Source organism: Notamacropus eugenii, chromosome 2 (assembly GCF_028372415.1).
Source record: "Notamacropus eugenii isolate mMacEug1 chromosome 2, mMacEug1.pri_v2, whole genome shotgun sequence".
NCBI classification, from domain to species: Eukaryota; Metazoa; Chordata; class Mammalia; order Diprotodontia; family Macropodidae; genus Notamacropus; species Notamacropus eugenii.
The window spans coordinates 444382315-444409240 of record NC_092873.1 but is presented as its reverse complement, the minus strand read 5'-3'; the positions used below and the strand labels follow the sequence as shown (position 1 = coordinate 444409240).

Here is a 26926-nt window from a genome sequence, read left to right as displayed (position 1 = left end):
AACTTATGGACTCCATTCTCTTCCTTTAAAACAAAATGTGACATTTCCCCTTCACTAGTCCTGTGGTACCTTTCCAGTTCTCCACAATCTATGAAAGATCAGTGATGGTAGCTCAGCAATCATATTTGCTTACTCTTTCAGCACCTGCAAATGCAATTTAGTTGAATCTGACTACTTGAACTTATGCTGACCTGTCTCATCTTATCTCTCTAAACTATTTCCCTTGGTAAGCTCTTTTTAGCCCCTGGGATGTTTTCTCTCTCTTTTTTGAATGGAAACCCTACATATCTATCATCCATCTATTTCCTGAAGTAAAATTCCTCATAACCAATTGCCTCTGGACATCTCTACCTAGATGTCACATATATTCAGTTAAAATCCCATTATCTTGAAGAAGTCGTTCTTATTCTTCCTTAATATTAATACTTTTTTTCTGATCTTATTTTCAAATTATCCTGCATATATCTCATATGTAAAAAAAATTGTTTGTATGTAGATTCTCCCATTAAATTGTAAGCTCTTTGAGGGGGGAGGAAATTGTTTTTTATTTTGTTTATTTATTTGTTTTGCTTTTCTTTGTATTTTCAGCACTTAGTACAGTGTAAGCATTGTATAGATGCTTAATAAATGCTAGCTGAATAACTGAGAGACTTTGAAGATTCCCAAATGAATCTATTATCTGTTCTCAACTTCCCTATTCTCAAAATATTTTAAACAAGAAAAAAATTTAAATACTGGGGGTGGAGCCAAGATGGCAGAGTAGAAAGACACACATACACTAGCTCTGAACCCACAGCCCATAAAATATCTGTAAAGAAGAACTCCCAACAAATTCTGGAGCAGCAGAAGCCACAGAACAATGGAGTGGAGGAAATTTCTGTTCCAGAGAGCCGTGAAAACCTCTCGCAAAAGGTCTGTTGTGCCCCGGACCTGGAGCAGAGTGAGAGGAGCAGATCCGAGCAGGCTTCAGGGACAGAATCTCCAGCGACCACGCAGGTCCCTCCACCCACAGGCCCCAAAGGTTGGTGAGAGGGTCTTCTTGGCTTGTCGAGAGGGGAGTGGGGTCCCCGCATAACTCAGGCCCCCTTGGGAGGCAGCAGCAGACAAGGGCTCCCCAAGCAGGCAGGAGCTTAGATCCATTATTGAAAGTCTCCACATAAACCTCCTGAGGGAACTGAGCCAGTGAGGCGGCCCTGCCCCTACCTGAGCACCTGAACTTAATCTCACACTGAATAGCAGCCCTGCCCCTGCCAAAAGTCCTGAGGCTGGGAAGCAGCATTTGAATCTCAGACACCAAGTGCTGGCTGGGCAGATCTGGAGGCAAAGTGGGTGTGAAGAGAATACTCAGAAGTCAAGTCACTGGCTGGGAAAATGCCCAGAAAAGGGAAAAAATAAGACTATAGAAGGTTGCTTTCTTGGTGAACAGGTGTTTCCTCCCTTCCTTTCTGATGAGGAAGAACAATGCTTACCATCAGGGAAAGACACAGCAGTCAAGGCTTCTGTATCCCAGCCCACCCAATGGGCTCAGGCCATGGAAGAGCTCAAAAACAATTTTGAAAATCAAGTTGGAGAGGTGGAGGAAAAACTGGGAAGAGAAATGAGAGAGATGAAAGAAAAGCATGAAAAGCAGGTCCACACTCTGCTAAAGGAGACCCCAAAAAATGCTGAAGAAAATAACACCTTGAAAAACAGGCTAACTCAATGGGCAAAAGACATTCAAAAAGCCAATGAGGAGAAGAATGCTTTAAAAAAAATTTAAATACTGCAAAAATACAGTCAAGATTTCATAAGAGCTAGCAGCTTCTACACTGAAAGACCATAGGTCTTGGAACATTATATTTCAAAGAGCAAAAGAACTGGGGTTGCATCGAAGAATAATTTACTCAAAAAAAAAAATGAGTATCATCCTGAATTTTTTTAAATGGACATTTGATGAAATACAGCATTAACATTAACTATGTTTCCAGTTATATAATTCCTCAACCATGGAATCATCTTCAACTCCTATTCTCTCATATCCTAACCCCATTTAATCCATTTGCAAGTACTATCAATTCTGTCTTCACAACATTTTTCATCTACCTATCTCTTACTCTCCATGGGCAGTGTCCCTTTTCTCCTAAGCCTTGCTGTGCATTGAAAGAAATATTTCATTATTCCATGACTTCTGGTTTTCCAAGAGAGGTGGTAAGGTAGAGTGGATAAAGTGCTAGCCTGGAAGCCAGGAAGACTTTTGTACATGACCTATATTGGACAAATACTGGCTGTGTGATTTGGGGGGATCACTTAGCCTCTCAGTGTACTAAGCACCTCTAAGGTTGTATGAAGCAGAGATGGTCCTGACTTGTATTGTTAGAGGACATTTCCTCACCCAGGAGCTCTCTATATGAATGAAAACACAAGTATATTCCTTGTTCCTATTTCATAACTATGCATATTTTCCAGGCACTGCATTCCAATTTGGTACTGAACTGGCTGTGAGAGTTAATACATACAAGGACAGAGAAATAATGTATCTACCTCTTTTCTTTACTGCACAAAGAGAATATTTACCCAGCTTCTATATTAGAAAATAAGAGGAATTTATTTGAGTCTGCAATATACCATTTTCTGTCTATTTGAACATTCATCATTCACTATCTAGGTGCAGTAGAAAATGCTAAAATATATAACTCAGTCCCCAAGGAGTTTATAATCTTCCTAGTCCAACATCTCCCAGATAGATTCTTTCAGTAAGCACAGAAGTGAGAAAAAGCTTCCAGTCACTCAAAATCTCTGTCCAGCTTCCATTAAAAGTGTCTTCCAGTACTACTGTTCTCTGCCTCTGTTTCTGCTTTTCTCACCCAATGCTCCTTACATCTTTCGCATATTTATCCAAATGGGATGAGTTTGCTGATCCCTGATTTAAAATATCCCGCTGAGTTGAAGAACTCCATTCTCCCATTCAGAGTTCAGTCAGGGCTGGTGGTCCCAGGACTGTGGTGGAGAAGAAGCACATCTTTCTCCAGATGTTGGGGCCAGAGAAAAAGCCCCCACCCTGACTGGTTACAGTTCTGCACATAAGTTATTATTCAGCTTTTGGAATCTCATTGCTCTACACTGTGGGTAGAAAAGGTGAAAAATGATTTATATTTTTACTGCAGAAATGTCTTTTATATTCCAGATCACTTTGAACAATATAAAGTTGTGCACATTTATTATCAGTTGTAATATGTATTCTTTTCATCTTTCAAAGGCATTTATAGTATATAAAGAAATAAATGAGGAAAAATAACATACAGTTTAGATGGATAGCCATTAGAAAAAAAAATTATTTGAGAACTGGACAAAAACCTGAATTTTCTTTGTGTTCAGAGATTTCTTTTAGCTCAGGATTACCTCCATTGAGAGCAAAGTGAGTGAAGGACAATCAATTATCCCAGAGATGTTCAATATAACATTTCATGGTGTGTTTTAAATTAACCTTGTTGTTATTTTTTTAATGTTCTACCTCTGTTTTATGCTATTCTTCCAAGTAAAGTCTCATCCTGTCACATTCAAAGCTTGTGAGTTTCTGTGGTATGTTTATATCATCATGAAAATATAAAGATCAGAGAGAAGGCCCCATTCATTTCTGGAAACACCACTCTGAACAGCTCAGATTCACTCATGCAATATCTTTTCAATGTTTGCTCATAAAATAACAGATCGTTCTCACAGGATGTCTCCTCATCTTCTTTGTCTTCTCCTTATCTGACATAGATCCTAATATATCCAAATGAAACTCACATGGGAACACATATATACATGTACACACGTACACATATTCCCAGATATTTCATAGGGAAAAACACCTCATATTTACAACCAACATTTACAACTCAACAAAGTAACTTTCTATAAAATTCCGTTTGACTCTTGATATCTATAGTGTTTGTGGGAGAGCCAAGCAACATATTTGCTGGAATAACAAGAATAAAGGAGTGCTGCTTCAGAACCCATGCAATTCAGAGAGATTAAGAGAGATCCTGATAAGATCCCACTAAGTTTAATGGACCCTCTGTGGAGCATCTGTAGAAGCACATGGACAAAAATCCTGAAGGATGAGAAAACTGGATAGATTTCCATCAATGCCAGAAAGGCTACTCACATGATGAGATCATTGCTCCATCAAAACTCTGAAGTGGACAAACTAAACAGCAAACTAAACAGATCTCCCTTTATTAGCCCTCACCAAATTAAAGGGTGCTTGGGTGGTATTCATGCTTACAAATAGAAATAGGGAGCGTGTGCCAGGGGTTGCCTTTTACTAACCAATTTTGCTCTTCTGTGACTTTAACATTTTCCTCATACAGATAAAAGTCACAACCAGTATTTAAATCTCAGAAAGTTAAAAAACTGATTTTAAAATTTAGTATAAATTTGTTGGTCTAGATCATTATAATAAACTATTGTTTCTGAAATAGGTAATATATGTGTATATGTGTATATATTTATACATATATGTGTGTACGTATATGCATACATATATAAAATTATACAGATATATGCAATAGTGTGTGTGTGTGTGTGTGTATTTGATATTGTATCAGCATACTAAATATCTCCACGGTACTTATGTGGCTCTCTGGTCTCATTCATAGGAGTACTCCTACCAATAGTTCAGTTGCTTAAAAACAAAATTTAGAGAAGAAAACAGGAGGGCATATTTTTCATAGGAATGTTTTATATCTCTCTATCTAAAATTCAATATTGCTTCATTTAGCTTGCTTTTGAAAAAGCCAAGGTTCTGATAATCCAGGAATGCTAACGAGTTGAACCCAACAGGATACTCCCAAATTTCTTGTACCAGTCAGAGATAGTAGAGTCATCTTAGGATGTTTTTATTTAGCTGAAGTATTTCTAGGGCCATCACTAGGAGTTCAGGGCTCATACTCTGTGCCCCCTACATCAACTACTACAAGTACATGTAGCATTTTTACAGCTAAATAGCTTGGAAGGATAGAGGACTCAATTGATTTACAAGTGTTTATTAGACACATCCTATTTGCTAGGCATTGTAGTAGGTGCTGGTAATTTGAGTACATATATGAGAAGGCCCCTTCTCTCAAGGAACTTGCACTAATGATAACATATACACTGAAGGAGGGTCATAGAAGAGGAAAAGCCCCTTCTACTTGCCTTGCCTTGATGATCGAGGCATTTTCTGCCTAATTAAATATATTGGAGCTTTAGGTGTGTTTTTTTCCTAGCACCTACTGCTGTTAGAGTCACATATTCAACTCTCCTTTAAGCCCTAAGGCCCTAATTGAAGCAGAGGATGAGACCTGGAGAGATATTCCTGGTTTGCCAGCTCCTAAAGATGGTTTTGTCTGTACCACTGATTTAACATCCATTCTAGCAGAAGACTTTGAAAAGGAGATTGGGCCACATAATTCTAATATGATTAACAAGACACATAGACTCCATTCTACTTTTATTTACAATTTATCAGAAACAACCTTTCCCACTGTTCTATGCTGTTTTAACCTCCCATAATCATCTGTACCCGCCAGCAGACCTTTGCTTTCTAATTTCCTTTGCTCTGTTTTTAACCACTGCAGAGGCAAATCTGATTTGATATGCATAACTCAAAACGCCCAGCCCCCAAAATGCAAAAGCCACAGAAGGAGAACCAAAATTTCATGAATAACTTATTTATGTATCTTATCACAGGGCAGGTTTAGATTTAGGCAAAAACAACTTCCAGCTAAGTGATTGAAAAAATTCCGATGTGTTTAATGAATTCATTTCCTCATCCCTACCCTTCATCAGACTTGTGTTTTCAACAATGGCTCAGTGCAGGGAGTGCTGGACTTTGAATCAGGGGAGAGTAGAGTTTAAATCTAGCTTCAGATATTTGTTAGTGGCATCATTCTGAGCAACTCGTTTAACTTCTGTTTGCTTCAGTTCTCTCATCTGTAAAAATGAGGATGATAATAATCACCTCCCTTGCAGGGTTGTTTTAAGGATCAAATAAATAATAATTGTAAAGAGCTTAGCAGAGAGCAAATATTAGTATCTATCTGTGCAGAGCAGCAACTGTTCTCAAATTTATTTTGAAACTTGACTTGAGCTCTGAGAAGTTAAGTGATTTGTCCAGTTTCATACAGGAAGTATGTGTCAGAGGTCCATCTTAAACCCAGTTTTTCTGACTCCAAGACCAGCTCTCCATCCACTGTGACACACGGTTTCTTCATCTTCACCCAAACCTAAATTATGCAGTAGTTTAAATATGAACTTTTTAACATGTTGGCCCAAATCATTTCCCTTTCAAAAAGCAGGATTGTCAACAACCCAGAGATCATGTGGTAATTGGAGAAAATTACTGCACTTCAGGAAGAAGACAAAGGGAAAAATACTCAAGTATTTTCTTTCTTAAGTTGGACATTGACAGGGAGATGATAGGAGTGCTACATCTCTATCCTCCTCCCTCCCTTTTCTTACATCAGCAGTAGGCTTGTTCCCTGTCCTTTCAAGTATAAAAACAAATTTGGATAAGAACTGATGACAGCAGAGTCAAAATTACAAAGTATACATGAGGTATTAAAGATTCTTAAGAAGCCCTAAAATGGAGTGGCTGACTTTCTTTTTCCTTCCAAACCTCTGCATTATCTGTATAGCCCAAGGTAAGCTACTGAACTGCATTACTTTGGGTAGTATAAAGTCCTATTTTATAAAATAATTTTGTGAAAAGAGACAAAACTGAACAAAATATAAAATGAGATCAACTCTGAGGCCAAATTAGATAAGATAAAAAAGGGGTGGAGTGGGAAGAAGGAAGGGAAAATACTGGTCTTTCTTGAAGGAAGATGTTTATTTTTGCTCTTTTAGGAAGGCATACCCAAGAAGGTATTAGCAGTTTTAGAGATGTTGCTTCATTTTGCGAATAGATAGCTTGACTGGCATTCTGCAGCCCTCTGCCAGGTCACTATAGAAATGTATGCACCATATGTGCTTCATGTCTGAGCTTCCTCAGTATTCTTATTTCTTGGATCTTTTTAGGGGTGGTGATGATAATGGTGATGATAATGATGACGCCTAGCACTTAAATAGTCCTATGAAGTTTTGCAAAGCACTTTACAACATTATTTCATTTGATCATCACAATAACATGGGAAAGTAGGTGCTATTATCATCTCTATTTTACAGAAAAGAAGCAGAGATTGCATGGTTTGCCCAGGAACACACAACTAGTAAGTGTGTGAGGATAGACTTTCGTTTTCCTGATTTCAGGTCAGGTGCTCTTACTGTGCATGTTATTCCCTGTTATGTATATTTTCTACTGAATTTTAATGAAAAATATCAAAACTATCTAATTTTGGAAAAGCTAGAGTTTTTAAAATTTCCTTAACAATCATCAACCAACTCTAACACAGTTAGATCTTCCTGACTTTTGGCGCAACATTCAAAACACCGTGCCACCTAACTGCCTCCCATATTTATTATTACATGGTGTCGATTCTACCGAGTGCTGTGCTACCAAATTGGTAACACTTGTCTCTCCTTTAAAAAAAGAAACATAATTCACTTTTAAATTTCATCTACATTACTAGTATTTTTATCACTTTTTCTGTAGATATTCAACAAAATATTAAATCCAGCTCTTATTTGTACTGTTTGCCAGTTTCCGAGGTACAACTGTTTATACTGAAAATTTAACAAATTAGCTCGCATTAGCAGATATGAGCTCCCTCTAGCACATCTCCAGATTTCTACCACTATATTACCTGTTAAACAATCTGTTCCTCTCTATTCTCACTACTGTCACCCTACGCCAGAAATTTTTAACCTTCTTTTGTGTGTCATGGACTTATTTGGCAGTCTGGACCTACTCTTGGAATAATGGTTTGCTCCCCACATTCATAACTGAAGGAAATGATAAATTTCAGTTAGAAGATAGTGGAAAATTACAAATGTAATACTTCCCTATTCATGTTCAGAAATCACCTGAAATATGTGTATCTATGGATTCTGGACTGCAGGTTAAGATTCATTGCCCTCTATCCTTGGTGCCACCTACCTGAGTTATGTAGGGTATAAAGATGGTAAATGAAATTTCTGCTTTGTCACAATATCCACATTTTCTACCACTGAAGTCACTCCTACAAGTTAGACAAACAAGAGCTGTGGAATAGCTCCCTAAAGACTGCATTTGAAGTACATGTGAGGTTCTAGGGTTCTCCTATTAACCATTAGAAAAACCTCCTCTTTGGTGTTGCCACCTCTATTCTCTCCCTCACTGCAATCCAACCCTTACACTGTTACCCAAGAAATCTTGCTAATATTAGGACTAATCTGATCATGCCATTTCTGGGTTAAAATGCCTTGGGAAATTCCAGTTCTTCTAGGTTTTCTCTCTTTTAACCAGTGTTCCTGGATCCAGACATTTCCTCACTCTCCCTCTTTTACTTCCTGAAAGCATACATACTTTGTGTGTCCTACATGAGGCAATTCCACAGCATTTGTTCTCAAACACAAAGAAGTAGTTCTAATGAAACTTCAGAGGTTGTTTCAAATTAGTGGAGATCTTTCAGTCAAATATGTCTTTATCACTGTATTGAAATCATACTGTATTTGAAGTTTGTTTTCTTATAGTGCTAAATAGAAGATACACCCCCTTGCTTCCAGGGTTTCATAACCTATATGAGGATACAAAGTATAGAACTGAAACAGTGAGTCCAAGATAAAGAAGTACAGATAGTATACCCATAGGGACACATAGTCAGCTGAGAGATGAAACTCCTTGCCCAAAGGTACCAGCAACTCAGGCTGAACTTCTGCCCACTGAAAGAACTAACATGGCCCATGTAGCCTCATCCATACTGATCCCTGATATTTTTTTCATAGAAGAAAGCAAAAAGTGTGGACCTCCACTGACTATTAAAAATGGAGATACAATAGCTCTATATAAAAACCAATATTCACCAGGATCTTTTGTAGAATATAGGTGCCAAATGTTCTGTCTTCCAATGACACAAGAAATCTGTTTGTGAAAATGGAACAAAGACACATTCACGGAGGTGTCTAAGTAAGTGGAATAAACTTTAATTAAACATTAAGAAGGGGAAATTTTTTAAGAGTCTATTTCCACTTTAATTGTGTTGTGAAGGAAAAGGGTAAGAAAGATAAAGGGAGAAATATGCTTTAAAAAGGGGGTAAAGAAAGTTTATTGATCACAGATTTTAAGAAACAGAACATTACTAGCAGTAGCCCTTTTGAGCTTCTAGGACAATTTGCCTTATCAGAATTATTTTGAACTAGAAAGTTATTTAACATAGTTGGTAACCTGAATGTGCAGACTTGAAAACTCTAATGATATAATATCCATACTCTGAAAATAAACCTCTCTTTTCAGACCAACGTTTTCTTCATTAGAAGAAATGGCAGACAGAAATAAACTGACACTAAAAGGAAGGCCTAATGGAAGCATGTATCTGGCAATAGGAGATTCCATTGAAATTCAGTGTATGTCAGGATACGCACCAGTCCAAAATGGATTTCAAAGTGGAGTGTAAGAGAAATCAAACTGTTTATCCCCAATGAATAGGTAGGTGAAAATAAGCATTCTCTTTCACTACCTCAAAATCACTGGAGATAATTATCCTCTATTATAGACAAGGAAAAACAGAATCGTATTGGGAGGAATTGCTATCCATTCCCATGACTGAGAGAAACACAAGTATGCTTGGTCACTTGGGGAAAATGCTTTCAAAAATATTTGTGTATAATTTTCAAAAAGATTGTTGAAAAGGTTCTAGAGCTCATACAACATCTTTGCATTTTGGTTTTTATGTCGTTCTGTATTGTTTTAAGAGAAAAATCAGCTGCAGGATTGTGAATTAACCCCAAAAACTTTAGAATAGGTATTTTATCTGCTTGGTAAAGAACAGAAGATTTAGAAATAGTATGGCTATTTGTTATCAGTTTGAGAATAATTTTGAACCTAAAATCGCTAATGAAATAATTTGTAAGAATGGTAAGTGGCAACTTGAACCAGGGTGTAAGAAAAGTTTAAGAAGCAACACATTTTCAATCTTCAAAGAATGAAGGATTGGTTTTTTTAAGGGCTCTTCAAATTTATTGCTATTATTTAAAAAATGACACAAATAAATTTAAAATTAGAGAAATTGTTTGCACCCAGAAATGAATCTTGCTTTGAATAATCAATGAATGTGTTCCAGAAAGTTAGGAGAAAAATAAACTAGGATTTGAGAGACATGGGTTCTAGTACTGGATTTGTTTCTATCTTTGTGACTTCGTAAAAGTCACTTGACCTCTTTATACATACACACATGTGTTTATATATGTATATATAACACACAGGTGCATACACATGTGAATATGTATATATAATAAAGCAATGTATTTCCAAAGGGAATGGATCCTAATAACTGTGGAAATTAGGGAAGGTATCATGTACCAAATTCTGCTATGTGACCTCTAAACCTTTCACCTCCCTCATTATAATTTGGATTCTCATAGGCTGTCTCTTATTGCACTGAGTGAATAAAACTAGTTTGTGTGTGTGTGTGTGTGTGTGTATGTGTTGTGTGCATGTTAGTTTATCACCACAGAAAAAAAGGTGCAAAATTTTACAGATGAGGAATCAAGGCAAACAGGGTTAAGTGACTTGGCCAGGGTCATACAGCTAATAAGTATCTGAGGCCAGATTTGAACTCAAGAAGGTGACTTTCCTAATTCAAGGTTTGCACTTTTTCCACTGTTCCACCTAGCTGCCCTTCTGGATGAGAGTATCCATTCATAAATATAAGCTCACTGGAGATGAAAATAACTTTCCATATTCCCTATGTCCAATTTCTTTCATTAACAACCAAAACAAAGAAGAATAATTTTTCCGTATATTACTGAATATTAACATGATGATGTACCTATTGTCTTCATCTGATCAAATAAACCCTTCTGTAAGTATCTTTTTATTATAGAAAAATAATTTGAGATCTCAAAATTAAATTTAAAGAGCTTAAGAATAGGCTGATGTAAGATGTTACTGACAATATCAGAATTCTTTTTAATGCAAAGAAATAGAAATTGTCATGGTCTACCTGAAGCCTTTTCTATTCCTCCCCACCATTGCTCATATCAGTTCCCCACAAATTACCTAGTACCTGGTGCATATATCTTATAAATATTTGTGCATGCACATATGTTCTCCCTAAATAGAATCTAAGCTCCTTAAGGACAGGACCAGGGTCACCCTGGTCTTTCGTTCCTTAGTATGCAGAACTATGCCTGGGATACAGTTGGTAGTTTTAAAATGCTTGCTGATTGATTAAAATTTGTTGTTCATTATTCATTTACAGTTGTGTCAGACACTTTGTGACCTCTTATGGGGTTTCTTGGCAAAGATATTGATGTAGTTTGCCATTTCTCCCTCCAGCTTATTTTAGAGATGAGGAAATTGGGACAAACAGGATTAAGTGACTTGCTCAGGGTCTCACAGCTAGTAAGTATTTGTAGTCAGATGTCAACAGAAGAAGATGAGTGTTCCTGACTTCAAGCCTGGCACTCTATCTACTACACCACATGACTGTCTGAATAAAAATTAGTCCATTTCTTTGTCTTAGTATTAAAAACAGTTTAAACTTTGACCACTGAGAAGTTTGCTGGAACTCGTTAATCTAGTGAAAGTCATTTGTTTTTAATTAAGTTGGTTAAATGTGTATGTTAAATTTTGTGTGTGTATACCCACTTAAACACACATATGTGTATTATTTGTGTACATGTATGTATACATATACACATATGAAGATGGGTGGTACAAGAGTGTCGGGCCTAGAGTCAGAAAGAACTGAGCTCAAATCCAACCTCAGATACTTACTAAGAGTGTGACCCTGAGTAAGTCACTTAACCTTGTTTATCTCAGTTTCCTCATTTATAAAATGAGCAGGAAAAGCAACTGGCAAACGATTTGAGCATCTTTGAGAAGAAAATCTCAAATAGGGCCACAACCTGTGGGACATGACTGAAAGGACTGAACCACTAATATATATATGTGTGTGTGTGTGTGTGTGTCTGTGTGTGTGTGTGTGTATGTATATGTATGTGTGCATGTATATATGTATACACATAGTTTATTTTAATAGAAGGCAACTTCTGTGAAGGCATGAAGTATTTTAACTTTGTCTTTTACACTGAACACAGTGCCTCAGACTCCGAAGATTATTAACACACGTTTGCTGATTGATTATTACTTTACTTTCTTACTTAGTAATCACTACTTACTAAGCATTTTAATCTTTGATCATTAAGAAATCTACTGTGCCTAGGGTTAATCCTTCTAAAAGTCACCTGTTTACAATTAATCTCTTCCAAGACAATGCATATTTTATGAACGTTTTAGTACATTACTAAATTGTAATAGTACATTAATACAATGATGCTTTTTCTTGGAATGCTTCAACCATTTCTGCTATGGTATCGGCATAGCACACCGAGAGGAGCAAGTCTTATGCCTGACCAGCAGGCTGCTCATCCTCCTGTGGAGCTCGCGAGTAAAAGAATGAGGCAGGAGAGCAGGTCATGAAGCAACTCCGATTTATTCAAGCAAGCACTCTGATTATATAGTTTCTGCCAGCCAGCCCAGTGAACCATGGTAATACACACAAACAAACCTGAAACTATAGTAATGAACACAAGCTGGAACTATAGTAACAAAAACAAACCAGGGGTGGAGCTGTCCCTTCCAGCACCATCTTGTTCACCCTTCACTGCACAGGACTCAGTTTACCTGATGTCCGTCAGTGTGGCGTCCCAGAGGCGTGGTGGTCAGCGTCCCTTACACATTTCATTGATCTCCAATATGCTTCTTCTATCTTTTTCAAAGTAGAAACATTCTTTTGTAGAAACAGTAGCAAATTGTGGAAAACCTCCAGTTATTTCCCATGGAGATGTCACTGACTTCTTAGTAGGGAAATATTACTCGGGCTCAACAGTGAGATACAAATGCCAATCCTTTTACAAAATGGAAGGTTCCAGGCAAGTGACATGTCAAGATGGAAAGTAGTCAAACCCTCCATCATGTCTAGATATGTTTAGAATACAATTTTGGTGCAGGGAGTCTCAGTGGTTTGAAGCTCACTTATAAATGGGGGCACCTAAACCTTATGTGGATCCCTGCTGATGCAGAGTTCCTTAGAAAACAATGAATTACCATTATTTATGTTTTATTTTCTTTTTATTTATTTTGTTAAATATTTTCCAACTGGAAATTATTTTCCAATATTTAGTTCTGGATGGCACTGGGGCATTTGCCACTCTGGAGTAAAAAGAACACAAATGATGAATCAGCAGTCATTAGAGGTATCACAGGTTTACTTTTTAAATTATTTAACTTATTCTGAAAATGCATCATACTATTCAAAATATTCAATTCATATGTTAAAACTTGCTAGCTTTTTCCTCTGTATTGCAGAATCATGCATAGTAATCTTAGAAAACATAAAGGAAAACAATACAAAGCTGAGTTGGACAAAATCTGAAAAGCGGTATATTGAAACTGGAAGTACTATTGAATTTGCTTGCAAGGATGGCTATCAGAAAGATTCACAAACATCACAATTTCAAGTACAAGGTTCAGAAGGAAAGTTGCAGTATCCTAAATGTGTTCATAAGTATTATTCATTTTTCCATCAACATTTCCCCTAATCATTGGATTTTTTAGGAAAAATTCCTAAATATAGGATGCTCAAAATAGGCAGCTTAACAAATTCTCCAGGAATATCAGATATCTCTCCTTTTATTTTCATAACTCTGTAGAATTCAGTTGAGATCAAGCTTTTATGGAATACTTGTCATTCTACCTTCTAATTAAGCATAAAAACTTTATTTTCTTATAACACTAAAGAGTTGTTAGGTGACATAATTGGTTGTTCTTCAGTCTCAAAGAGGACCAAAATGACATCACTGTATTAGAGTCAACTTACAGTGTGTTGGATCTTGTCTGGTCAGACCAGTACAAACTCAGAGTGCTCTACCACAGGTCCTACACATATTGAGGATGTGAACATTTGGGGTGGATTCTCTAAATTTGTGCATCTTGTGTACATTTTGAGCTACTTCAATCCTGCTTTACTCACAGAACACAGCACTTTCTTTGATGTTGGGTCGTCCTGTGCCAGTGTCTCCTATGACATACGATCAATTATGAAGTTCTTCAGAGAGACCTTGAGTATGTCCTTGTATCATTTCTGACCACCATATGAGCAATTGCCTTGTGTGGGCTCTCCATAAAACAGTCTTTTAGGCAACTTGGCATTTGTGTAATATGACCAGCCCACTGCGGTTGTGCTCTCTGCAGTAGATCTTGAATGCTTGGCAGTTTATTAAGAAATAATCAATAGAGGGAAAGCACTAAACTTGAGAGAGATTAGGAAGGCTTTCCATGAGTATGCAGCCAAGGTTACGGTGATATTAGCTTTAGAGGTAATTGCAAAACTAAGTTGGCAATTTCGTAAGGGTAAGTGATAAATTAGAATGAATATACCATGTTATGATAGGAGTCACTGGAGAACATTATTTAAAAATATCAAGTTATAGTTGAAATATCAAATGTGGCTTACTTTCCTATAAGGTATTTTTTGTTTCCTGGTGTGTTTTTTTCCTTCAAGTAACATAGCCAATCCAGTACCTTCACCTAACTTGAAAAAAAAATACAGTACATTGGCTTGGGGAATAAAACACAGATAAAATTATACTGCATGGAGAAAAAGGATCTGTTTTGTCAGATTTTTGTAGTCCAGGATTTTTAGGAGCCTTGATTATTCTATTTGTCATGATTTAGATTATTACACTAATTTGCAAGGACTGAGTGGGAATCAGTTGCTTTGCAAACAAATATAGTGTTACTGGGGTGGAGAATAAAATTAATGGATTGCTAAAGAAGGAGGTAACGGGATAGGTCAGAATTGCATTCTTTCCAAAGTTTACATAAGTTACCTGAGTTGATTGTGAAAGTTTTGGTCAATCTGAAGGGCTGCAAATGAAAGATTTAAAAAAAACTATTCACGTCCCCTCTCTTCCTCTTACTATCCCCTCCCCCATCTGAATATGTTTAATTAAGCAGTCTTTAGTTTCAGTAAATGGTAGGTGGGGTACATATAAAAAGTCGTCTTTAATTCTTTTCGTAGTCTGGGAACTTGAAAATAATCCAACTGAGAACATGCCTGTATTTTTAATGACAAATCAGAATGGAGGTCACAACTTTAACTGCGAGTGGGAGGAGATAGAATATTCTGTTCATACCCTGGCAAAGAAGAAAAGACTTGTTGAGTTCTGTGGTGTGATATTTCTTGGGTGTTTATTTTTGTTTTTGTTTTTTTGTTTCCCCAGCTTTGCTCCAGTTTCTAGTAGGTGGGACATTTAGTTAGTGGCTATTATTTAGGCAGCATATTTTCAACTTCTGTTTTAAACAAGATCTCACTCGGAGCAGTCAGAGGAGAGCATTACATGGTATCAGCAATATCTAGGTCCTAAACGTGTCTTGCTTCCACGTACAAAAAATGAGATTTCTGGTAAAAATTGTTTTACTTCTATCATGGACTATCTGTGCTGCACAAGGTAAGGGGACAGAATTTTGGTTCTCTTTAAGGAAACTAAAAAACATTTGTTAATATACTTTACAGAGACAAACTGAGGGAGAGAGAGAGCAAATTATAGATTATAATTATCTTCTGGTTCTACTTATACAGTTCATGCACCTATGGATATTTTGAAGTGTTAATTATTTCAATAGCACATTTAGATGTTTCTTTTCAGTCTTTATTCTCAGGTGAATCTTATAAATATATTTTTTGAAGTAGTCATTTTTGAAGTACTAAGTTTCTGAAAGAGTACCCATCCTTGATTCATTAAAATATTCCTTAAAAAACTTATTTTGCTGAGCCATTGTTTTACTCTTCTGGGAATTTTTCCACGAAATGTCAGAGAAAAAATTCATGCTATTATTACTGGATTGATAACTAGCCTAGATTGTATCTATGCCTAGAGATCAATGTATTTCTTATTTGTTTCCAATGTCTTGGTGTTTTGTTTTGTTCTTTAAAAATAATTCTAATATACTGTAAGTGGAACTTCCTTATAGTACATCTATAAAAATAGTATCAATTCAAGTTAGCAAAAATTCAATCTATGAACTCATACCTTCATTCCATTATTGGGTTTCTTTCAAGAAATTATTTTCAATATGAACTGTAGGTATGAACTTTCAGGTATGAAGATCATCTGTATAAACACATGAAAGCACAATAGGGAAGGATAATACCTGTTATTTTTATAACACTTTTATTTCCAAATATACATATCCTCAAGCCTCCCCCACATGCAGACCATCCCATGTGACAAAGATTTTTAAAAGACAAAAAATAAAGTTTACCAAAATTAACAAGTCAACTATAACTTATATAACAATATGTAAGTCACCATACTCTTTCAAGGCCTGGATCTAGGACCAGTAATTCCTCTACCATGAAGCCTCCCTTGGTCTCTTAAATTTCCCTTAAAGCCCATTATCATAAGAAAATATCAAATTTCATGTTCCGCTTTATTTATTGATTTGCCTGTCTTATCTTTCCTAGTAGAGTATAATCTCCTTGAGAATAAGAACTATATTGTTATCTGTATTGCTGGCACTTAACATACTGTCTTACACAGACTAGAACTTTGAGATACATGCACATACATAAGTATATATGTATGTATGTGTAAGTATATATACATATATAAACATATACGTATACATATATATTCATTCAAACTTTTATGAATTTATCTGATAGAGTTACCCCACATCCCCTGTTTGTCCATCTTTTTTTTTTTTAACAAGGATATCATGTGAGAATTTGATGAACAGCGTTGAAGAACGAAGATATATTACAGTATATCTGTAGAACCTGAAATACTTAAATTACTCAGGATTGAGAACAATCACATGGGTGAAAATCTGAATAGTAGAGACAATTGCTCTCTATTGCCTCCTGTTACATACAGTCAGGCTATTAATCATGGGTCTCATCCATGCCCATTACATTTTCTATGTAGTAGGTTGTGTTGCTACTTAAAATCACACTTTATCATCCCTAGGTCTTCTCCTCTTAAGAAATTCCTTCCTACCAGTCCCATTCTGCCTTTGGCCCCAGTTCTGTGTTCTCATTTTACCTTTGATTTCAGACTGGGTGATTCAGATGACCAGGCATCTAGAGTCAGATCGGTGAGGGTTCACTGTGATTTGTTACACTGAAAAACACTCTTTTGAAGACTGTCGTAAAATCCAGGAAAACGATCCAATTCTGCACATTCTACATTCATGGGGAAACCTTGTGGCTTTATTCTCAGCCTTCATGACTGTCTTTCCCTAATGCCCTAGAAAAAAAAATCTTAGCCTTTTTTCACCATCATCAGGCTATGTACTCTTCTCTTACGTTTATCCCTCATTAGTTCATTGATGGCCACTGCAGCAAATGATAAAATGGACAAAAATTGGTTTCCCAACTCTGTTTCAGTACCTCTCTCCTGTTATTTCGAAGTCCTTTTCTTAATATTTCATGGCTACCCAGTATTCATGCTCCACTCACAGAAGCATTGTATATAATGGAAAGGGAAGAAATGAGGAGCAAGTCAGAAAGATATGATGGAATGAGTATTGAACTTGGATCTTCAGAATATGAGTTAGAATAATATCTCTGCTATTTACTGGCTATGCAATTTTGAGACTCTTTGCTTCTATGGGGACTTGGTTTCCTTATCTTTAAAATAAGACGGTTGAATTTGATGTAGTATTGAATTGCACAAGACTCCTCTAAGTTGGTGATAAAATGTGTAGCAACTGTACTATAAGGGGCAGAATTCTGTGACACATCTTTATAAATTTTGAGAGGCATATCTGAAATTAGATAAGATCTTTTCCTTCTCTAAATCTGTGTTGTATGAACTGAGTTTGGGTTCTGGCTCTGTTGCTTACCAACTGAGTGGCCAAGCAATCTGAGGTATCAAAAATGAAACTGACTCATTCTTAAATGATTTCTATTTTGTGGCACACAATGGCTCCTAGAAAAGCAAAAATATAATTCCCATTGTTTTGGTCTGACACCAAAAATCAAATCTTATTTTCCTATGGAAATAATTGTTGCTTTAGCATCCATCACATGTAGCCTTTATTAGAATAGTTGCAGGGAAGTATTATAGTGTAATCATGGAAAGAGCAATGTAGAGGGAACAGAAAATCTGGGGTTCAGTCCTAACTTTGGCAATATTATGATTCTTTGGGGGCATGCCTTAACCATTCTAGGACTCAGTTTCTTCTTCTTTAAAATGGGAAGGTTGAACTACGTGATTTCTAAAGTTCATTTGAGCTCTAAAGCCATATGTTGTAGATGTCTGAATTTCATTTTCTTCATTTGTAAAATAGAGTTGGTAAAGTTTTCCTACAAAGATCTTTAAGTTTAGTGCAATTGAACAAACATTTTAAAGCACCTATGACATGCAAGACAGTAATAAGCACTGAAGATAAAAATACTAACTTGAAAAAAAAACAGTTGTTGGTCTTAAGGAGCTTATATTTTACTGGAAAGATAAATCCAAAATACACTCAGTCTGCAACATTCGTGAACATGTGTGTGATTTTATTAGTAACCTCATTTTTTACTTTGCATCAGCAATTGCACATTCAAGGCTATCTGCACTAAAGGAAAAAAATGAGAGGTGTTCGTATTTGTGGGGCAGTTGGTATTCTCCTAGTCATTTCACTGGGTTTTGTTAAAGAATTCCCTGTAATTCTGTTATATATTTTCATTGTTTGCTTTTAAAATTCAAGCTTTGTGTTACAGTTATGTCATCAAAGCACAGTTGCAAGTCCTTTGGGCTCTAAGACCCAGCATTCAAAGTCTGTGATTCAGTTTAGTCAGAAAGTAAAGGTGTTAGATAAACTTCATGCCAGAATGGCTGCAGCCATCAGCTCCTCAACTTTGTTGTTAACAAATCAATGATTCATTAAATCTACAAAAATGAGGAAAGCATATATGGTACTGTAGATTTCATGTGTATTAAAAAGTGAATATTCTTTGAAATCAAATTTTTTAAAATTGAGATGTTAGTCCACAAGATCACAGAATTCTAGGGAATTGCTAACTAGAAAAATGTTTTACATGTTAACAATTTTATTTTTTATTCTGCATTGTATGGGTTACTTCATGGTTACTGTGTTTGGAAAAGTGTATATTATCAGAATTGATGATTATGTATAAAGAATTGTATTCAGGAGCCAACATGGCAGAGTAGAAAGACACACAAAAGCTGGCTTTCCCCACACAGCTCATAAAACACCGCTCTCCCCACACAGCTCATAAAACACCAGTAGAGAGGAACTCTTAACAAATTCTGGAGCTGCAGAAGTGGAGAACAACAGAGTGGAGGAGATTTCCAGCCCAGGGTGACTTGAAAGGCCAGCAGGAAATGTCTGTTGCACCAGGTGTAGAGCAGAGCTCAGCCTAGCCTTGGCCTGCACAGCTCTGGGAGGAGGATCCCTCGGGGGCAAAATCTCTAGTCACAGTAGCAGCAATTTGCATATCCCTCAAACAACAGGCACCAAAGGTCAGTGACAGGGTATTTCAACTGCCTGGGAAAAGAGAAGGGCCTTCCCATAGCTCCAGCCTTAGGCAGTAGCCACAGAAGCTACATCAGATAGGTGGCAGCAGTTCCCAGAGCAGCCCCTACAGCAGCCCGCATCCATTGTTGCATCGTAAAACCCCTGGGGACACTGAGGAACTGATTCTTACCTCAGCCCTGTGTAGAGGCCCTGCCCCACCTAATTCTTGAGGGATTTGAGGAGCTGATCTTTATCTCACACTGAATGACAACCTTGACCATGCAGTTTATCTGAATCTCAGCCCCCAGTGTTGGCTTGGCAAAACTGGAGGCCAGGTGGCTGTGGAGAATGAAACTGCTAAGATTCTGGGCACAAAACTCGCTCCCTGCTCCCAGATCAGTGTACACACTTGATTGTGCCACCTTGGAGGAACTGAGATCTTACAGATTCCCAGAGTATACCCTACTCTTGACAAAGGACCCAAAAGTCAAGTAACTGGTTGGGAAAATGCCCAAAGAAGGGGAAAAAAAGACTATAGAAAGTTACTTTCTTGGTGAACAGATATCTCCTCCCTTCCTTTCAGATGAGGAAGAACAATGCTTATCATCAGGGAAAGACATAAAAGTCAAGGCTTCTGTATCCCAAACATCCAAAATAAATATTCAGTAGGCTCAGGACATGGAAGAGCTCAAAATGGATTCTGTAAATCAAGTGAGAGAGGTGGAGGAAAAATTGCAGAGAAAAATGAGAGTTACAAGACAATCATGAAAAGAGGGTCAACACCTTGGTAAAGGAGACCCAAAAAAATGGTAAAGAAAATAACACCTTTAAAAATAGGCCATCTATATTGGCAAAAGAAGTTGAAAAAGCCAATGAGAGAAGAATGCCTTAAAAAGCAGAATAAGCCAAATGGAAAAGAAGGTTCAAAAGCTCACTGAAGAAAATAGTTCTTTCAAAATTAGAATTGAACAGAGGGAGGCTAATGACTTTGGGAGAAACCAAGAAATCACAAAACAAAGCCAAAAAAATGAAAAAATGGAAGATGATGTGAAATATCTCATTGGAAAAACAACTGGCCTAGAAAATAGATCCAGCAGAGACAATTTAAAAATTAAGGGACTACCTGAAAGCCATGATCAAAAAAAGAGCCTAGACATCATCTTTCACAAAATTATCAAGGAAAACTACCCTGGTATTCGAGAACCAGGGGGCAAAATAAATATTGAAAGAATCCACCAATCACCTCCTGAAAGACATCCAAAAACCTAAACTTCCAGGAACATTGTGGCCAAATTCCAGAGTTCCTAGGTCAAGAAGAAAATATTGCAAGCAGCTAGGAAGAAGCAATTGAAGGACTGTGGAAATACAATCAGGATTACACAAGATCTAGAAGCTTCTACATTAAGGGATCAAAGGGTGTGGAATAGGATATTCCAGAAGTCAAAGGAACTAGGACTAAAACCAAGAATCACCTACCCAGCAAAACTGAGTATAATTCATCAGGGGAAAAAATGGTCTTTCAATGAAATAGAGGACTTTCAAGAATTCCTGATGAAAAGACCTGAAATGAAAAGAAAATTTGACTTTCAAACACAAGAATCAAGGGAAACATGAAAAGGTAAACAGCAAAGAAATCATAAGGGACTTACTAAAGTTGAAGTGCTTGCATTCCTACATGGAAAGACAATATCTGTAACTCTTGAAACTTTTTTCAGTATCTAGGTAGTTGGTGGGATTACAGAGAGAGAGAGACAGAGACAGAGACAGAGAGCACAGGGTGGGTTGAATAGGATGTGATCATATCTTAAAAATGAAATTAAGGGGTGAGAGAGAAATATATTGGGAGGAGAGGGGGAAAAAGGGAATGGGGCAAATTATCTCTCATAAAAGGGGGAAGTAAAAGGCTTTTCAGTGAAAACATCAAGCTTACTGTCATCACATTCGACTAAAGGAAGGAATAAAATACAAACTTATTTTGGTATGAAAAACTATCTTACAATACAGGAAAGTGGGGCAGAAAGGATAAACAGGGTGGGGGGGATGATGGAAGAGAGGGCAATGGGAGGAGGCAGCAATTAGAAGTCAACACTCTTGGGGAGGAACAGGGTGAAAATAGAGAATAGAAGAAACAGGGGCAGGATAGGATGGAGGGAAATATCTTTAGTCTTACACAACACGACTATTATTGAAGCCATTTCCAAAACTACACAGATATGGCCTATGTTGAATTGCTTGCCTTCCCAAAGGGAATGGGTTGGGAGTGAGGGAGGAAGAGAAGTTGGAACTCAAAGTTATAGGGACAACTGTCGAGTACTGTTCTTGCTACTAGGAAATAAGAAATACAGGGAAAGGGGTATAGAAAGTTATCTGGCCCTACAGGACAAAAGAAAAGATGGGAACAAGGGAAGGGAGGGATGATAGAAGAGAGGGCAGATTGGTGATAGGGGCAATCAGAATGCTTGGTGCTTTGGGGTGGGGGAGGGGACAGATGGGGAGAAAATTTGGAACCCAAAATTTTGTGAAAATGAATGCTAAAAGTTAAATAAAAAAATTTTTAAAATAAAAAAATAAAATGAATGGGAGAAACCATAAAACAAAACAAAACGTAACACAGAAGAGAAAGGTCTACTTCATTCTATGATCCAATTCCATAGTTCTTTTTCTGGATGTAGAAAGTATTTTTCCTCAAAAGTCCATTGGAAATTTTTAGGTCCTTGCATTGCTATGAAGGACTAAGTCTACCAGATAAATTCTTCACAAATTCCTGTTTCTGTGTCCAAAATTCTCCTGGTTCTGCTCCTTTCACTAAGCATTAGCTCATATAAGTCTTTCCAGGACTCTCTGAAGTCTTTCTGTTCATTTCTTATAGCACAATAATATTCTATTACATTCATATGCCACAACTTGTTCAGTCATTCCCCAATTGATGGGCATCCCTTGATTTCCAATTTTTGCCCAACACAAAAAGACCCGCTATAAATATTTTTGTACATGTGGGAACCTTTCCCATTATTATCTCTTTGGGATACAATTCTAGAAGTCATGTTTTTGGGTCAAAGGGTATGAACATTTTTGTAGCCCTTTGGGCATAGTTCTAAATTGCTGTTCAGAATGTTTGGATCAGTTCACATTTCCACCAATAATGAATTACTGTTTCAACTCTCCCATATCTTCTCCAACATTTATCATTTTCCTGTTTTGTCATATTAGCCCATCGTATAGGTGTGATGTGGTACCTCAGAGATGTTTTGCTTTGCATCTTTCTAACAAGTAGTGATTTAGAGCATTTTTTCATATGACTATAGATAGTTTTAATTTCTTCCTCTGAAAATTGCCTGTTCATATCTTTTGACCATTTATCAATTGGGAAATGACTTGTATTTTTGTACATTTAACTAAGTTCTCTATATATTTGAGAAATGAGACCTTTATCACAGACACTAGTTCCAAAAATTCTTTCCCACTTTTCTGCTTCCCTCCCAATCTTGGTTGCATTGGGTTTGTTTGGGCAAGAACTTTTCAATTTAATGTAGTCAAAATTATCCATTTTGCACTTCATGTTTTCTTTCTCTTGTTTAGTCAAAAATTCTCCATTCTCCATAAATCTGACAAATACACTATTAATTGGTTCACTAATTTGTTTAGTATTAATCTTTGTACCTAGATCATATATTCATTTGGATTTTGCCCCTGTATATGGTCTCAGGCATTGGTCTATGCCCAGTTTCCACCACACTGTTATTCAGTTTTCCGAGGAATTTTTGTCAGACATTGAGTTCTTATTCCTGAAACTGGGGTCCTCGGGTTTATCAAACAGTAGATTGCTATATTCATTGACTACTGTGTCTTGAGTGCCTAACCTATTCCACTGGTCCACCATTCTGTTTCTTAGCCTTAATTAGCAAATCTGATGACCTTTAAAAAACCTCATTCTTCTTGACCTTTCTGAATCTTCTAACACTATCAATCACCCTCTTCCCTTAGCACAAGAAGATAGAGTGTGAAGTGCAGAGATTCAAAGAGAGTTTGTTAGTCATAGAGCCAGGGCCTCAGGGAGTATGAAGAAATATTAGGACTAAAGATGATATGTGCAGGTGTAGGACTGAGGTGGATAATAAGGAAGACAGTATAAGCATCAGCAGATTCCTTGTAATACCTTCCTTGTAATGCAGGGATGAAGGACTCAGGAGATGGAAATTTGTCTTCCAGAGCTTACTTTGGGAATCATTTGATCAGAGCCCTCACCCTCTAGGGGCCTATGATGGAAGAACATCAAAGTTACATCTAGGGCAGTGTCAGAGCGACTTACTTCAAATTCTGGGGAGTGGGGAGGAAACAGGGAGAGAGAGAAGGTAGAATGGTGCTAATAACTTAATCCCAGGGGATAATCCAGGCTGATGGCCTCATCTGAAAGGACTGAGGTCTGAATATGACTCAGAAAACATCTTGATGCTAAAGCAATTACTCAATTCTCAACCTCTTAGTATCTTTGGTGCCTCAAGGCCTGGGATCTAATTAAGGTGTCTCTGAAGCCCCTTGAGAGTAGACCTGCTACTATTCCTGAATTCTGGAGGGCAAGAATTTGTGGAGAACATGAGTTCAGTTTGGAACAGCTTGTTAGTGACTGTGGTGGTAGCAGTGGCAGTGGTAGTGGCAGTAGCAATAGCATTAGTAGTAGTAGTAGTAGTAGTAGTAGTAGTAGTAGTAGTAGTAGTAGTAGTAGTAGCAGTAGTAGTAGTAGTAATAGTAATAGTTGTAGTAGTACTAGTAGTAGTAGTAGTAAATTATTGTTAACATTTATATATCACAGGGGGTGGAGCCAAGATGGCGGAGTAGAAAGACACACATACACATAGTTCCAAACCCACAATCTATAGAACATCTGTAAAAAGGAACTCATGGCGAATTCTGGAGCAGTAGAGGCCACAGAACAGTGGAGCAAAGGAGATTTCTGTTCCAGAGGGACCTGCAAACCTCTCACAAAAGGTCCGTCGGGCTGCGGACGCGGAGCCCAGCCCAGCCCTGCCACGGCCGCAGCACAGAGAGGAGCGGATCCGAGCAGGCTTCAGGAACGGGATCTCCAGCGGCCATGTGGGTCCCTTCACCCACAGGTGACGGGGGTTGGTGAGAGGGTCTTTTTGGCGGGTCGAGAGGTGAGTGGGGTGACCCCATAATTCAGGCCCCCTCGGGAGGCAGCAGCTGAGACAGCAGCAGACCAGGGCTCCCCAAGCAGGCAGGAGCCTGGATCCATTGTTGAGGTCGCTGCATAAACCCCCTGAGGGAACTGAGCCTGAGAGGCGGCCCTGCCCTGACCTGAGCACCTGAACTTAATCTCACACTGAATAGCAGCCCCACCCCCATGGAAGTCCTGAGGCTGGGAAGCAGCATTTGAATCTCAGACCCCAAGCTCTGGCTGGGAGGATCAGGAGGTGAGGTGGGTGTGAGGAGAATATTCAGAGGTCAAGTCACTGGCTGGGAAAATGCCCAGAAAAGGAAAAAGAAATAAGACTATAGAAGGTTACTTTCTTGGTGAACAGGCATGTCCTCCCTTCCCTTCTGATGAGGAAGAACAATGCTTACCATCAGGCAAAGACATAGAAGTCAAGACTTCTGTATCCCAGCCCACTCAATGGGCTCAGGCCATGGAAGAGCTCAAAAAGAATTTTGAAAATCAAGTTAGAGAGGTGGAGGAAAAACTGGGAAGAGAAATGAGAGACATGAAGTCAAAGCATGAACAGCAGGTCAGCACCCTGCTAAAGGAGACCCAAAAAAATGCTGAAGAAAATAACACCTTGAAAAATAGGCTAACTCAATTGGCAAAAGAGGTTCAAGAAGCCAATGAGGAGAAGAATGCTTTCAAAAGCAGAATTAGCCAAATGGAAAAGGAGATTCAAAAGCTCACTGAAGAAAACAGTTCTTTCAAAATTAGAATGGCACAGATGGAGGCTAAGGACTTTATGAGAAAGCAAGAAATCACAGAACAAAGCGAGAAGAATGGAAAAATGGAAGATAATGTGAAATATCTCATTGGAAAAACCACTGACCTGGAAAGTAGATCCAGGAGAGACAATTTAAAAATTATGGGACTGCCTGAAAGCCATGATCAAAAAAAGAGCCTAGACATCATCTTTCATGAAACTATCAAGGAAAACTGCCCTGAGATTCTAGAACCAGAGGGCAAAATAAATATTCAAGGAATCCACAGAACACCACGTGAAAGAGATCCAAAAAAGAGAAACTCCTAGGAACATTGTGGCCAAATTCCAGAGTTCCCAAGTCAAGGAGAAAATATTGCAAGCAGCTAGAAAGAAACAATTCAAGTATTGTGGAAATACAATCAGGATAACACAAGATCTAGCAGCTTCTACATTAAAGGATAGAAGGGCATGGAATAGGATATTCCAGAAGTCAAAGGAACTAGGACTAAAACCAAGAATCACCTACCCAGCAAAACTGAGTATAGTACTTCAGGGGAAAAAATGGTCTTTCAATGAAATTGAGGACTTTCAAGCATTCTTCATGAAAAGACCAGAGCTGAAAAGAAAATTTGACTTTCAAACACAAGAATGAAGAGAACCATGAAAAGGTGAACAGCAAAGAGAAGTCATAAGGGACTTACTAAAGTTGAACTGTTTACATTTCTACATGGAAAGACAATATTTGTAACTCTTGAAACTTTTCAGTATCTGGGTACTGGGTGGGATTGCACACACACACATGCACACATGCACACACACATAGAGACAGAGTGCACAGAGTGAATTGAAGAGGATGGGATCATATCTTAAAAAAATGAAATCAAGCAATGAGAGAGAAATATATTGGGTGGAGAAAGGGAGAAATGGAATGGGGCAACTTATCTCTCATAAAAGAGGCAAGCAAAAGACTTATTAGTGGAGGGATAAAGATGGGGGGTGAGAGAAAAACATGAAGTTTACTCTCATCACATTCCACTAAAGGAAGGAATAAAATGCACACTCATTTTGGTAGGAAAACCTATCTTACAATACAGGAAAGTGGGGGAGAAGGGGATAAGCAGGGTGGGGGGGGATGATGGAAGGGAGGGCATGGGGAGGAGGGAGCAATTTGAGGTCGACATTCATGGGGAGGGACAGGATCAAAAGAGAGAACAGAAGTAATGGGGGACAGGATAGGATGGAGGGAAATATAGTTAGTCTTATACAACACAACTATTATGGAAGTCATTTGCAAAACTACACAGATTTAGCCTATATTGAATTGCTTGCCTTCCAAAGGGAAGGAGTGGGGAGGGAGGGAGGTAAAGAAGTTGGAACTCAAAGTGTTAGG

The 26926-nt window shown here is 37.7% G+C and overlaps 1 protein-coding gene across 2 annotated transcripts in view; it reads left to right on the top strand.

Moving 5' to 3' along the window:
• Positions 1 to 15298: 15298 nt before the first annotated feature.
• Positions 15299 to 26926, top strand: part of CFHR2 (complement factor H related 2) — a 30120-nt gene continuing 18492 nt past the window's right edge. The window contains exon 1 of one of the 2 annotated variants that reach the window (XM_072648320.1): positions 15299 to 15597. In XM_072648320.1, the coding sequence (XP_072504421.1) occupies positions 15540 to 15597 (58 nt within the window). In that variant the 5' untranslated portion in view covers positions 15299 to 15539. The remainder of the gene's footprint in view (positions 15598 to 26926) is intronic. The other variant, XM_072648321.1, reaches the window with a different exon arrangement.